This window comes from Eumetopias jubatus, unplaced genomic scaffold (assembly GCF_037043125.1).
Source record: "Eumetopias jubatus isolate StellerSeaLion01/CBP00866 unplaced genomic scaffold, mEumJub1_p1.0 scaffold_7, whole genome shotgun sequence".
NCBI lineage: Eukaryota > Metazoa > Chordata > Mammalia > Carnivora > Otariidae > Eumetopias > Eumetopias jubatus.
In genome coordinates, this window is record NW_028274813.1 from 91,812,501 (window position 1) to 91,825,907 (window position 13,407).

At 33.9% G+C, this 13,407-nt stretch overlaps 1 protein-coding gene across 1 annotated transcript in view; it reads right to left on the minus strand.

The window, feature by feature from the left end:
• The window catches only part of TRPM7 (transient receptor potential cation channel subfamily M member 7), a 118,720-nt gene that overhangs the window by 23,017 nt on the left and 82,296 nt on the right, over window positions 1–13,407 (minus strand). The window contains exons 22-28 of the mRNA XM_088024788.1: window positions 12,723–12,897; window positions 10,069–10,195; window positions 8,802–8,986; window positions 7,995–8,127; window positions 6,630–7,345; window positions 4,823–4,893; window positions 1,294–1,390 (exon numbers count right to left, since the gene is read on the minus strand). Of these exons, the coding sequence (XP_087880914.1) occupies window positions 1,294–1,390; window positions 4,823–4,893; window positions 6,630–7,345; window positions 7,995–8,127; window positions 8,802–8,986; window positions 10,069–10,195; window positions 12,723–12,897 (1,504 nt within the window). The remainder of the gene's footprint in view (window positions 1–1,293; window positions 1,391–4,822; window positions 4,894–6,629; window positions 7,346–7,994; window positions 8,128–8,801; window positions 8,987–10,068; window positions 10,196–12,722; window positions 12,898–13,407) is intronic.

The following is a 13,407-nucleotide window of genomic DNA, read 5'->3' on the forward strand; positions in this document are numbered from 1 at the left end:
TGAGGATGCAAAAGTAGAAGCATGCTAACTTTAGAAATAACATCCATGTTACTGAAAATGAGTTTTATTTCTTCCCTCCTAATCTTTCTACCATTTCTTTTTCTTACTTTTATTTCTCCAGCTAGAATGTTACATAGAAGTGATAACAGCCAGAATCCCTGCCTTGATTCCCCATTTGGCTTTCAATATATCATTATGAAATATGATACTTTTGATAACTTTTTGCAGATACCCTTAATCCAGATTAAGGAAACCTCATTCTAACTTTGCTAGGAGTTTTAATCATGAATGGATGCAGAATTTCATCAAATGCCTTTTCTGCAGCTACCGAAATGATCAAATGATTTTTCTCCTCTAATCCGTTACTATCCTGCATCAATTATACATACTTTATATATATATATATATATTTTAAGTGAGCTCTACACCCAACATGGGGCTTGAACTCACAACCCCAAGATCAAGAGTCATACGCTTTAATGACTGAGCCAGCCAGGTACCCCTTATCAATTATATTTTTTATGTTAATGTTAAACCAATTTGCACTCCTGGAATACATCCAACTTGATACTGCTCTATACCAAAAGAGAATGAAAGGAGAAATGATGGTCAGGTGGACATGGTCATGATGTTTTTCTTAAGGAACCTTATAAAGGTTATATGCACACTAATGAATAGCTGAATAATAATAAATTTGTATGCATGTGTAACTCTGACTCGTAAAAAAGCATGATATGAAAACATCCCCAGGCCTTTTAATTCTCCAGTGAAAAATTAAAGGTGCAGAACAACATGTAGGTATGTTACTTTCTGTGTAAAAATGCGAGGAAGAAAAGACTACTGACATATACGACGTGAAACTCTAGAGGATAAATAAAAATAAGTGGTTACATGTGGGGCTGGAATGAGAGAGAGACTTATTTTCAAACTGCTTGTATGTGTTTGTATTTCAATTCTGAACCAAATAAAAGTATTAGCTATTTTTATAAAAGTTAAATTAGAAAAATATGTTAACTAAATGACTATATAGATTCAAACACAGATTTACTTGTAAAAGTTAAAATCAGCGGATTCGTAAAAATCAAGGCTTTATATTTCATCTTTAGATACTAAACAATTTGTTAAAAAAAAATTAGGATTATGTGTTTTATTCAAGCTTAAAACAATGATGGACCAGAATCGTCATTTTCTGACTCTTGAAATATTCACTGTTCAGGTGTGTGGCACACATAAAATACATTTAAAGCTTAAATAAGCATGTTTGGTAACATAATTCACGTAGTCAAAAATTACCTTGTTCTGAATGAAGAGGAACAGAAGTTTTGCGACATTCAGTAAATCCAGCATGAGAACTCAAATGTTTCCAAGTGTTTTCAGAAGGAACATCATTCTGCATATTGTACAAATACACAATTTAAAAACAATTAAACTGAATTTCAAATAATTGTTCTAGGTAGTATAAAAGTCTCTGTATCTATTTAGTTCAACATGCTTTAATCTACCTGGACACCAAAGAGAACATTACAGGTCATAAATTTTCTTTAATGACAATCTAAAAAAACTGCATCAAAATATCCTACTTGCTTGTTCATAAATCCATTGTTCACAAATCCATCTGAATGAATCCTTTTTCATAGTGATACAACTTTATAAAAATTGGGGGAAAATATGAAAAACTGTGGGGAAAATAATAAAACATTTACCAATTCACCTAAAAAACAAAAAGCTATTTTATACACTGACATTGTAACAGTTTGGAGGGTGGAGGAGTGGTTTTTATGGGGAAGAAGGGATATCTGGGTAGCTTTCTTACTGATTATATAAGTTGTTTGTATAGCAAAGTCTAGTTCTCCCTTCCTTTCTTCTTTTTATCTAAACATTATCCCAGATGATCTAACAGACTGCATTAAATTAATGTGGGGACAATCCAATACATTCACATTATTTTCTCTTTTCAACTATAAACAGGTCACACACTATTATGCAACTTTAAAATATTCCCAAACCTCTACCACCTCTCAGAAACAATGAGTTTTAAACTGTTACTACAATAAGCTATTACTTTTATTAAGTAAATTTAGTTTATATCTCAAGAAAATGAAGCTTTTCTACCTTTGATGCTCTGCACTCTTCAAATACAGCTGATTGAAATACCCAAGTGAGAGTGCTAACCTTTTATCTGTAGTCACAATGCAACTCCAATTTCCTTTCTGATTTTAGTTTTTAGAACCAGTTTTAGCTATTTCTTATTTGTTTTATTTAAGTGCTTTCCTTGATATATACTCTTTGATGCAGTGACACACCAGTTTTATTAGAACCATCTATGACAGAAATTCCAGTGCAGGATTGATGATGGGCTTCAAGGTATTTGTAAAACTCCTTATACCTTAATAGATAAAATTTTGTATATGTGCATTTTTCTGGGAAGTTCTTTTTCTCCAAGTAAATTACTCAAAACTGTTTAATTCAAAACACAGCCACCAGTTTTCTGCCTACTCACAGAAACTTGTAATTTCTTCTTACTTTTACCAGGAAGTTACCTGCCCACTTAAAAATTTTTAGCATAGACCTGGCTTTAAGTTCATTTCATAGGTTTATTTTTAAAAGCCAAAATCTGGGGCGCCTGGGTGGCTCAGTTAGTTAAGCGACTGCCTTCGGCTCAGGTCATGATCCTGGAGTCCCGGGATCAAGTCCCGCATCGGGCTCCCTGCTCAGCAGGGAGTCTGCCTCTTCCCTCTTGTGCTCTCTATCTCTCATTCTCTCTCTCTCAAATAAATAAAAATAAAATCTTTAAAAAAAAATAAAATAAAATAAAAGCCAAAATCTGTGGGGAAACCTTGACGTATACCCTTTCCCATTAAGGAATGTCCATTTATCCTAAATGACTTCCTATGTACATCAAGTGCTTCATTATAGCAAAATGATGCCACAAGAATGTGCTGATACAATTCTTTCAACTGCCATTGTGACACTTGTAGAGACATTTTAAAAGTTCAATGAAATACATATTAGAAAATGACACCCTAAGTCAGGGTAACTGTAATTGTTACTGAGGACTGAGAGAAGCAGAGATACTAAAAAAATATTTAAGAAGCAAAATGAGTTAGACTTGGTTGTTAAATGGGAGAGAGAAGTAGGAATGCAGTTTTGCCCTGGTAAACTACAATGTTGATGTTATTAACAGAGGCTGGAAATACAGAAGGAGAAACAGTCTGCTTGGCAAGAAGATGGTGAATTTGAGGTTCTAACTTCTGAGTTTGACAACTCTTAAGATTTCCAATTAGTTAGCAGTTCTAATCTTTTACTGTAATGTCATGCCAATCCTCTGAAGTCAGAATCACTCCCAAGATTCACTTTCCCCATATCCATTCCCAGCCTTCAGTTTTCCTGGTTAAAATTCAAATGCTGATATGGCTAGTAAAAAATTCATGCTATTTCAACTCTATAGGTGAGAAATCATATTCTTGGTTTTCTTGACTCCTTAATAACTTCACACAATGGTTACCTTAAACCTTCTCTTTCTCATGTAGTCCACTGTGCTTTCCACCAGAAAAATGAACTCCCCAGATTACTTTTTATCCCTTTTAATTTTAAAACTGTTTTGCATAATTTACATACAATGAAACACAGATTCTTAAATGATAAGTCAGAGAAGAGTTTTAGCATTCTTTCTTTCCAACTCAAAACATCTGTGCGACCATTTCTTTTGTCACTCTTCCTATCTGAAAAAAGCTATACTTTTTATCCTTATCATCTAAATGCTCAATTTCACTCCATTTATGTTTTCTTGCTTTTTAAATTATAATTCCCAGTCAGCTCTCCCTCCTTGTAAGAAACTCAAAGATAAAACAAGACATACGACCTAAAAAAAAAAAAAAAAAGGTTTCCCTACTGGTTCCTTTCCCTCATATTAAGACTATCATTACAGGTATTTATGAAAGCAACAGTTAAGAAATACTTTTCATTCATTGTTCTATACATTTAAAAATTTATTTAGCAAACATTTATTGAATATCTTACACCTGCACATTATATTGTAGTTACTGGCATATTCAGCTTTTTACTGCTTGGCTACAGGTTCCTTGACAGACAAGGTTATGTTCTAATAAACTTTTTGGCCTGGGAAAGAGTTCAGCTCAGTATTTCGTCAAGGAGAAATGTAAGAAACATTTTTAAAAAGAGAAATATTAAATAGGTGTTTTTTTTTATTTTCATCAATTAAAAAAATGCAAGCCAACTGCAGATTTTTTTCATATATATATTTTTAAGGATTTTATTTATTTATTTGAGAGAGAGAGAGAGAGAGAGCAAGGTGGGGATCACAAAGGGAGAGTGAGAGGGAGAAACCGACTCCCCGCTGAGCAGAGAGCCCAATGTGGGACTCAATCCCAGGACCCAGGGATCATGACCTGAGCTGAAGGCAGATGCTTAAACAACTGAGCCACCCAGGCACCCTATTTCTTCTTTTTAAATGGTGTATAGCTTTAAATATTTGGGATAATCATGTTGATGATGGGCTCTGCTAAAATTGCATTTTTTTTTTTAAAGATTTATTTGACAGAGAGAGACACAGCGAGAGAGGGAACACAAGCAGGGGGTGTGGGAGAGGGAGAAGCAGGCTTCCCGCTGAGCAGGGAGCCCGATGCAGGGCTCGATCCCCAGGACCCCAGGATCATGACCTGACCGAAGGCAGACGCTTAATGACTGAGCCACCCAGGCACCCCTAAAATTGCATTTTTATTGAAATGTTTAATTCTAATTTGAACTAAACCCCCAAATAGCAAAATAAGATTGAATTGTGCTGTTATAAGGATTTACTTACGGATATTATTTCTTTTATTTTGTTTGATGTTTCTTTAAACTTCTGCAAATAATCTATGCTATCTCTGTGTCCTTAAAGAGAAAAAATTATAACAAAAAATATTTATTTTTTCTTATCAAAATGTCATTGCCTAAAGTCTACATAAACAAGTGATTTATGTTGTTTTTTAAGTAGTTTTGATGGCTCTGAAGTTTCCTGTAGATCTTTTGATATATACAAAAAAATCTGTCAAGAAGCTAGAGAAGATGAGTAGTTCACTTTACAGTAACAGTGAAAGCCAAAGGCCTCCTCAAAGAATCCAACATGTGATATGAATTGCTTGAAATTTAAAAAGAAAAAAGGGAAGCAATTACTTTTACTATTCATAAAATATAAAATTACATATTTAACACATATATAATATATCCACTACACACACACAAATCGTATGCAGAGATAAATATGTAGGTATCTATACATATCCATCCCAGTGGCAACATACTAACATACAGACTAAAATGTACTTTTAAAAAATAAATTGGGATAGATTTTATGCAGAAAAGTTGTCTCTATAAATCCACAGTGACCTGCACATAGCCTAGCAGTAGAGATCATATGCGCAATACCTAGATAACTTACAGGGTTGGCCTCAATGTGGAGATTACGTGGACATACCATATTCTCTGACCAATCTCCATATATGTTCCATGATTAGGTAAATTTCTAAGCTGGGAAGGCTCAAACGAGTGTTAAGACAAAGGTTAGGAAGCCACCTGATGGAAAAATTCAAACCTGAAGAGACAGAGGGCCTCAGAACACTCTGGTCATGCCCACAAACAACCCAAGTTGTTTTCTAAGAACTCTTTGTTAAATACTTTAATCTTTACTAATGTAACAGGAAGACTGTTAGAACACTATATTCTCCCAAATACTAGAGACCTAGTGAGCTCTATGAAGTATTCTCTCTTCATCTTTTCCTTCCATATGGCACACTATCAACATTAAAATATGCTTAGGTCTCCCCCATCATTAAAGACAAAACAAATAAACAAACGACAGTGTAAGTTCTTTCTTTCTTTTTACCTTCATAGTGACCTGTAGAGCTGCCCCCCCAAGGCCTACTCCTTATATTCTCTCCTCCCATTCACACTTGACTGCAATATAATCTGGGTTCTCCCTTAACCACTTCCCTGAAACAGATTCCACCAAGGCCATTAATTTATCATTGCCAAAATAAATATATTTTCAGTCCTTATTTTACTTTAGCTATCTGAAGTATAAGAATGAATCATTCCTTTCTGAAATGCTCTCCTCTGGGTACAGTGAGTCCTGGCTTTCCCTATTAGCCTAATTGTAATTATTAGTGTACCCTTTCACTATCAAAAGGGTACTGGTTGAGATGAAAAATTATATGGTCACCCAATTTAGAAGACACTGCTCTTTTCCAGTTTTTTTCTATCTAGCCTCCCCTGTACCTTTCTATTATTCACCAAGTATCTAGTATTTATGAATCACTCAGGTTCTTTCAACAAGTTAACCAAATTCAATAGAAGATTCTCAAAATCAAAAGGAAGAGCCCAAATAAGTTTTATATACAAACTTATTATAGTAAATTCACCAAAGAGGTATGTGCCAATAGAACTATTACAGCTCAATTCAACCTATTTCCCCCACTCGAATCCTTTAAAAATTTTAGAACTATATTCTACGAAACGAAGCCCACTTATCACATAAGTGCACAGTTTTATTAGCTATTTATTTTATTTCTAAGATGATAATTTAATAAAAAAATTATACTGATATACAAATATTAGTTTGCCAAACTTACCTACAAATGCTCCAAATTCTACATTATCTCCTTCTGCAGCTTTAGAGCAAACAATTCCCTGATCTTTGGTTACAGTTTCTAAGTGGTTTTTACAACTGGGCTGGGAAGGTGTACTAACAAAAAATTTGGTTGGTGGGGATGACAGGTGTGGTATGCTATTAGAAGAACTGCCTAATTTTTTATTTTTACTGAACATTTTTAACATTTCTGCCCCGTGTATTCTCTGTCGCAGTTCTGGAGGAGAAACAGCACTTGGGAATAAGGCACCACAAGAGGAACCAGCCTCTGGGAAACTGAATTCTTTTCTCTGGGGTATTACAGGTAAATCCTGACCAAATATGTTACACTGGGGATCTTTCTCATCTTTCATAAAAAGATTACAAAGAAAAGGATTAGTACTTTCAAGACCACCTTGAGGAAGAGAGGAGCTAAGTGTATTTACAACACTGTGCTTTTTCCATACAGAAGGTCTTACAGGACCATCGTCAATAAGGTTTTGAGCCAAATGTTTGGAAATGCTCAATTCTCGTGTGATTTCATTGTGAACTTTGCTAGCTTCCGAAGCTTTCTGGGCAGTGAGTGTTTTTAATGTATCTACAGTCAGGGCTGAAAGATCTTGCAAATGGCCAATTTGAGAATCTAATGACTGTAATGATCTTTTTATATAGTTGACACGATCTCCAACTTCTTTAATTTGAATGCACATCTGCTCCACCCTGTAGGGGAAACACAGGCTTTTTAAAAATGTTAAAAATTAATGTTTTAGAGATTCTTTTTGTAATCTCAATAAATGACAATGGTAAAAAGAAATTTTACATGCACTCAAACAAGCTCAGCTATAAAATAAAATGATTATTTATTTATAAAAGGCACACCTGATGTTTAAGAAGGGTCCGGTACTGATTCTATTATAATAAAAATCAAGATTTCAAAAAATATTTTTATTATTACAATTTCCCCTCATCAAAGTTAACACACACAAAAAAGTATATAAAGCTACATATACAGAGATGTATTAGTACACTCTTATAATATATAATGTATAGTACACCATTATAACTATACTATCTGCTTCCAGAATGTAGCAAAGCCATTAGAGAAAAAACAAACAAGCAATGCTTTAAAATATAGTTTCACTTCTCTCCACTGACTGATAAAGAACATTAATTCTTCTTCCTCTGTAACAAATGTTAAAAAATAATAAGAAACTGACTTAGTGACTTAACACTAAATATCAGAACTGAAATGTCTTCCGATATATACAACTATTACTAAGCTCACTTATTTTGACAATCATAAATTGAACAATGACATAAGAGAATCCACTGTGATGTATAATCAATTACAATTAAAGAAATTCTGAACCTTTCAAAGGTGACACGAATTCTCTCTTCACTCCCAGAATGGAATTTGTCATCTTTTTCATTAAAATACATCTCAACACACTGTTCTTCAAAGTCATGTAGTTTCTTTTGATCTTCTTCTGTTAAAAAAAGTTCTAAAGAAGGAAAAGAAAAAAAAAATCAATGAAGACTATCAAGATATCAATTTATAGCTCAGGAGTCTTCTGAATTATTTAGGGTTCATACGACTATATCCATCTGTAGTTTTTTTCTCTTTTTACTGTAGTGTTTCTAAAGCACTGGACAAATATTTCCATTTTTTCTTCCTCAGGAGAACAGTTTTAGGTATCTCTTCCTCTTCTAACTTCCTTTTCCTATAGAACACTCTTCCCCTGTACTCTCTTTACACCTCTCCCTCATTTATCCAGGTAGAGGAATTTAAGAACCAATTTGGTAGAACAGAAAGCCACTGTAAAATTTTAAGCACAGTTTGATATGATGATTAGTCTCATGCAGCATACAGAATAAACTACAAGTGTTGTTTACAGAGCAGCAAAATGGTTTGTAGAACAGAAAATGTCATGGTTTACATTACCATTTTAACAAAAACAAACTGACATACCATATTCAAAAAGAAGTTTAATACTAAATTCACTTTTACAGATACCATAATATACTCAAAATTCCTTTATGTTCAGGCAAATTCAACAAAAGTTTTTTATAGTAACATTAACCAATTACATCTTCTGAGTAAAATTAATACTTAACCTTCAGGGTAATACTGATAAGTGATAAAATAGAAACATTTCCCTTAATGTATTTTACTTACTTGGTCCATCTGAAGTCTTATCTTTTTTTCTTCTTTTACATATGCAGCAAAACAGAGAAACTATATGGCTGAGAATGATAAGTGGTGGAGGCAGAACAGGTTTCTCATGATAAGCCATAATAAAATGATACCGTTGGTACTTCCATACAATATTGGAAATTGCCTTCACTTGTAAATACACATTGCTTGAATAACAATAAAAATAAAACACAGCTAAATCACATGATAAAGTTTTAAATAATAAAGATTTTACTGCAATTCTGTTCTAAACAAGAATCCAAAAGACTCCTCCACTGTACACAAGACTAAAAAGGCAAATGAGAAACTGGAAAAAAATATATTCAGTAAGTATAAGGCACAAGTTTGGTATTGCTGAGGGTCTTAATTACAAACTCCCAGAAAAATGACCAGAAAATATGATCTTAAGATTTTAAAGTTACATATAAATAACAAAAGTATAAGAAAATATTCAATCTTAGTAGCAACAAAATAAGTGCATATAAAAACAAGATACTTTTATGTACTATCAAATTAGCAACCATTAAAGATAACAATACCTAGTGTTGGCAGAGATTTGGGGATAAGGCCTACTTTAGCTTAAATGCATAAAGTCCTTAAAATGCATATACTGAACAGTTCTACTTTTAGGAAAACAATCTAAGGACGACATAATTAAGGAATGATCAAAAATTTAACCATAACATGGTTTTGGGGAACAAAAAATTATAAACAATCTAATTGAACAATGTAACATATTGGTTGAAAAATTAAGGTCTATATCATGGAATACCAGGTAGGCATTAAAAATAAACTGGAGAGAGGTATTTATTAATGTGGAATAATATTCATGTTTTGTTTAGTTTAAAACAGTATACAAAATATAATAACATTATTTTTGAAGAGAAAAAATGGTTCATATATATTCATAATAAACAAGAGAAAGATGTACACCAAAATTAATTAATGAGATTATGGATGAATTTTCTACTTGCCTTTCTGTTTTATATACTGAACATGTGTATTCCTTGGCAACTTAGTAAAAATCCCAAATAAAGGTTAAATTTATAAAAGAACTGCATGTTGAAAGATAATTAAGTCTCAAAGTCTCATTTGATTTGAAAAAGCATGCCTTCTTATTTGTAATTTTCAAAGATAATTTTAGTAGTTTAAGCTTCAATAAAATCTTTAGATTGGAAATTTTGTGTATTTCCTTCAAAATGAGAATTTTATGTTAAAATCTCATTAAGCAACTGAATAAAATTCTTACTTGAAAAATGCAATAAGAAGATTGACCATAATGATATACTGTACAAAGAGGTAGACTGCTTGAAGAAATGGAGTCAACCATGTTCCAGGACCACAGATTTGAGAGATAGTGGAATCATTTGCACACACTTTGAAAAGAAGAACAAAAATTAGATACAGTAATCACACTAGTAACCATTTTTTTAATTTAAATTTTAAATTACAGTGCAATTGGTTTCTATACCAGTTAACTATTTTTAATTAGTATTTGTTTGAAGGAAGTTTCAATTATGTACTAATCTGTTTCAGAAGAGCTTCTGGGCAAGCACTTGGAATAAAACTTAAAAATACTCCAACACAGAAAAATTTGGGGGGTGCCTGGGTGGCTCAGTCGGTTAAGCGGCTGCCTTCGGCTCAGGTCATGATCCCAGGGTCCTGAGATCGAGCCCCACGTCCGGCTCCCTGCTCAGCGGAGAGCATGCTTCTCCCTCTCCCTCTGCCTGCCACTCTGCCTACTTGTGCTCTCTATCAAATAAATAAATAAAATCTTTAAAAAGAAAAATTTTGTGAGGGATATGGGTATCTGTTCTACCACTCTATTCCAGATGAGGAGGTATGTAGTTCTGTGTTATGTCTGCACTTCAAGGCAGGGTTTAGCCTGAGGAACATTAAATAGAATAAAATTTTCAGATTCAGCCACATTATATCATTACTGTAAGAAAAATAACTGAAGTATAAAAGAGAATGGGGGCGCCTGGGTGGCTCAGGAGGTTAAGCGGCTGCCTTCAGCTCAGGTCATGATCCCAGGGTCCTGTCCTGGGATGGAGCCCCGCATCGGGTTCCCTGCTCAGCGGGAAGTCTGCTTCTCCCTCTCCCACTCCCCCTCCCCCTGCTTGTGTTCCCTCTCTCGCTGTCTGTCTCTGTCAAATAAATAAATAAAGTAAAGTATGGTAGGGGCGCCTGGGTGGCTCAGTCGGTTAAACATCTGCCTTCGGCTCAGGTCATGATCCCAGGATCCTGGAATCGAACCCCACATCGGGCTCCCTGCTCAGTGGGGAGCCTGCTTCTCCCTCTCCCTCTGCCACTCTCCCTGCCTGTGCTCTCTCTCTCTCTCCAAATAATCTTAAAAAAAAAAAAGGTATGGTAAACTCGCAGTAAATTTACAAATATAAAAATTACTGAGTTTATCTTATTAGGTCACCAGAGGGTTGAAATAGTGGTTGAAGTGCCTCTCAAATATACAATGATTAGGTCTGAATTCCTTGCTTTTCATTAACCCCACCAGGAATGTTTCTGAAGCCAAAACACAGCTAAACCGAAAAAAAGGAAGAGAAGAGCTTTAGTACCCACCAGAGTATTAAAGAATTAATAAGCAAAACAATTTAAATAGGGAAAAGATTAGAATTAAATAATCATGAATTAGTGACAAGTTTTATGTAAATGCTTACAATACAATTAGCATTTCTTTAGTAATCGTTTAAAAACATATACACCATTAAAACACTCAATGGCTATATCATTCCTTTCAAATTGTTTCACAGGCAAATGAATGCACAAGGTTCTTTCGATCTTAAAAAGCTTTATCAATCAATTTCCACTCTATTCAGATTTGTTTGATGTAGCAAATACCCAAGAAAGAGAATAAAGGAGACTAAAAAGCTATATCCAATGCTTTATAACAACTAATCTAGAGCCACACTGGAAAAAGAGCAGAAAATGAAAACCTGAAAATGGCACCGAACAGGAAAGCATTGAACACAAAGTTTGACCAGGCTGGTAAAACCTCAGTTTTAAGCAACATCTGATAACAATTAAAGACCAGTATGTAGCCATCCCCTGACCTACTCACCTATAAAAAGGTGGGTAGGGAGCAACACAGGTGTGGGGTGAGGGAAGAGTAAAGACAGGAAACTGCAAAAGAGATCAAGAGCAAACTAACCAAATAAAGATTCTAAAATGCAAATGTGGACGTCAGTAGAACGTCCCTGAAAGTCAGCAGCATCACCTATGTTCACAAATTATCTAGCCTCATTAGCTAAAACAATTTAAAAATTATTACCATACGCAGAAAATGTGTTCCACAGTTGAATTTTGTTTATCCAACCTACCATAATTGATCTAATCAATGTAATCCTATTACCCTTGCCCCAACTGTTTCATAAGCAGGCTGAAGCCAATTTGAGCTAATGAGATTTAAGGAACAGGTTCAATAGAAGGCTTTTGGGAAAAGGACTTTTCACCCTTAAGAGAACCATGGAAAACACTCTCTCTTTTCCTCCCATTGCTAATGACAGTCTTCTAATCATAAGGGAGACCTGTATCAATCACACACTGATTACAAAGCAGTGGAATGAAAATGAACAGGTGTCCTTAACTATGAATTAACAAACTGCAAAGACCACTCTACCTCTAACTCTGTGTTACATGAGCTAATAAATATCTTTATTGTATAAGTCGGGTCAGGCCAAATTTCCATTTGTGGCTGAAAAAATTCTAAAATACTTTTTTTGATTAATTTTTATAGGTTTTTTTCTGGGCTTATTAACGAATGTATTTTGGGAGGGCTTAGGTTGGTAATAATAGTTTGACTTGTGAAAATATGTAATACTACGGTAATGCAAGTCTGACTTCAAAACAAAATAACCAAAAGATGAATTTGTAAACATAAACCCTTACCATCAATTTCATATGCATAAACTTCACCAAAAATCATCCAGTATGGATGAAAAACTATATCTTTAGCAAGAGTCCAAGACGGTGCTTCACGAGGATAAAGTATTGCCTTTCTGGGAACACCAAAACTAAGTAATACAAGAGCCATAATCACTACAATGTAGAACATATTGGCTACCTGTTAAAAAATGAACACTGTTAAAATACATGGGAATTTAAAAACAATGACAATTTTTTAATCTTAAAATAGTTCTAATGTTCTAATAAATAACTAGAATCTCTGAGTTTTCTTTTACTCCTAGTATTAGCATTCAGGAAAATCTCATCACTACATAAACCTTAACATCAAGGAGATTACATAAAAATTGATCTGTGAGGCTAGATAGGTCAGGGGCACATTCTTTTTTTTTTTTTTGTCTCTAAATGTAAATAACTTCATTATAATTACACCAATTCAACAAATATTAGGAAAACAAAAAGATCACATATAACTAAAATATCAAATACAAAGCAAATAAAAACTTTGTGCATGTAAACAGCAATTATCAAAGAAGAAAATAATCTAGTACAAACTGCCAAATATGATTTGAAACATCCAATGCAATTTTTGTCCCCTTAAGATAGTACTATCTTAGTACTTAAGTACTTAAGTACATCAGTACTAAAGACTTTCCCTTTGTAAATTTGG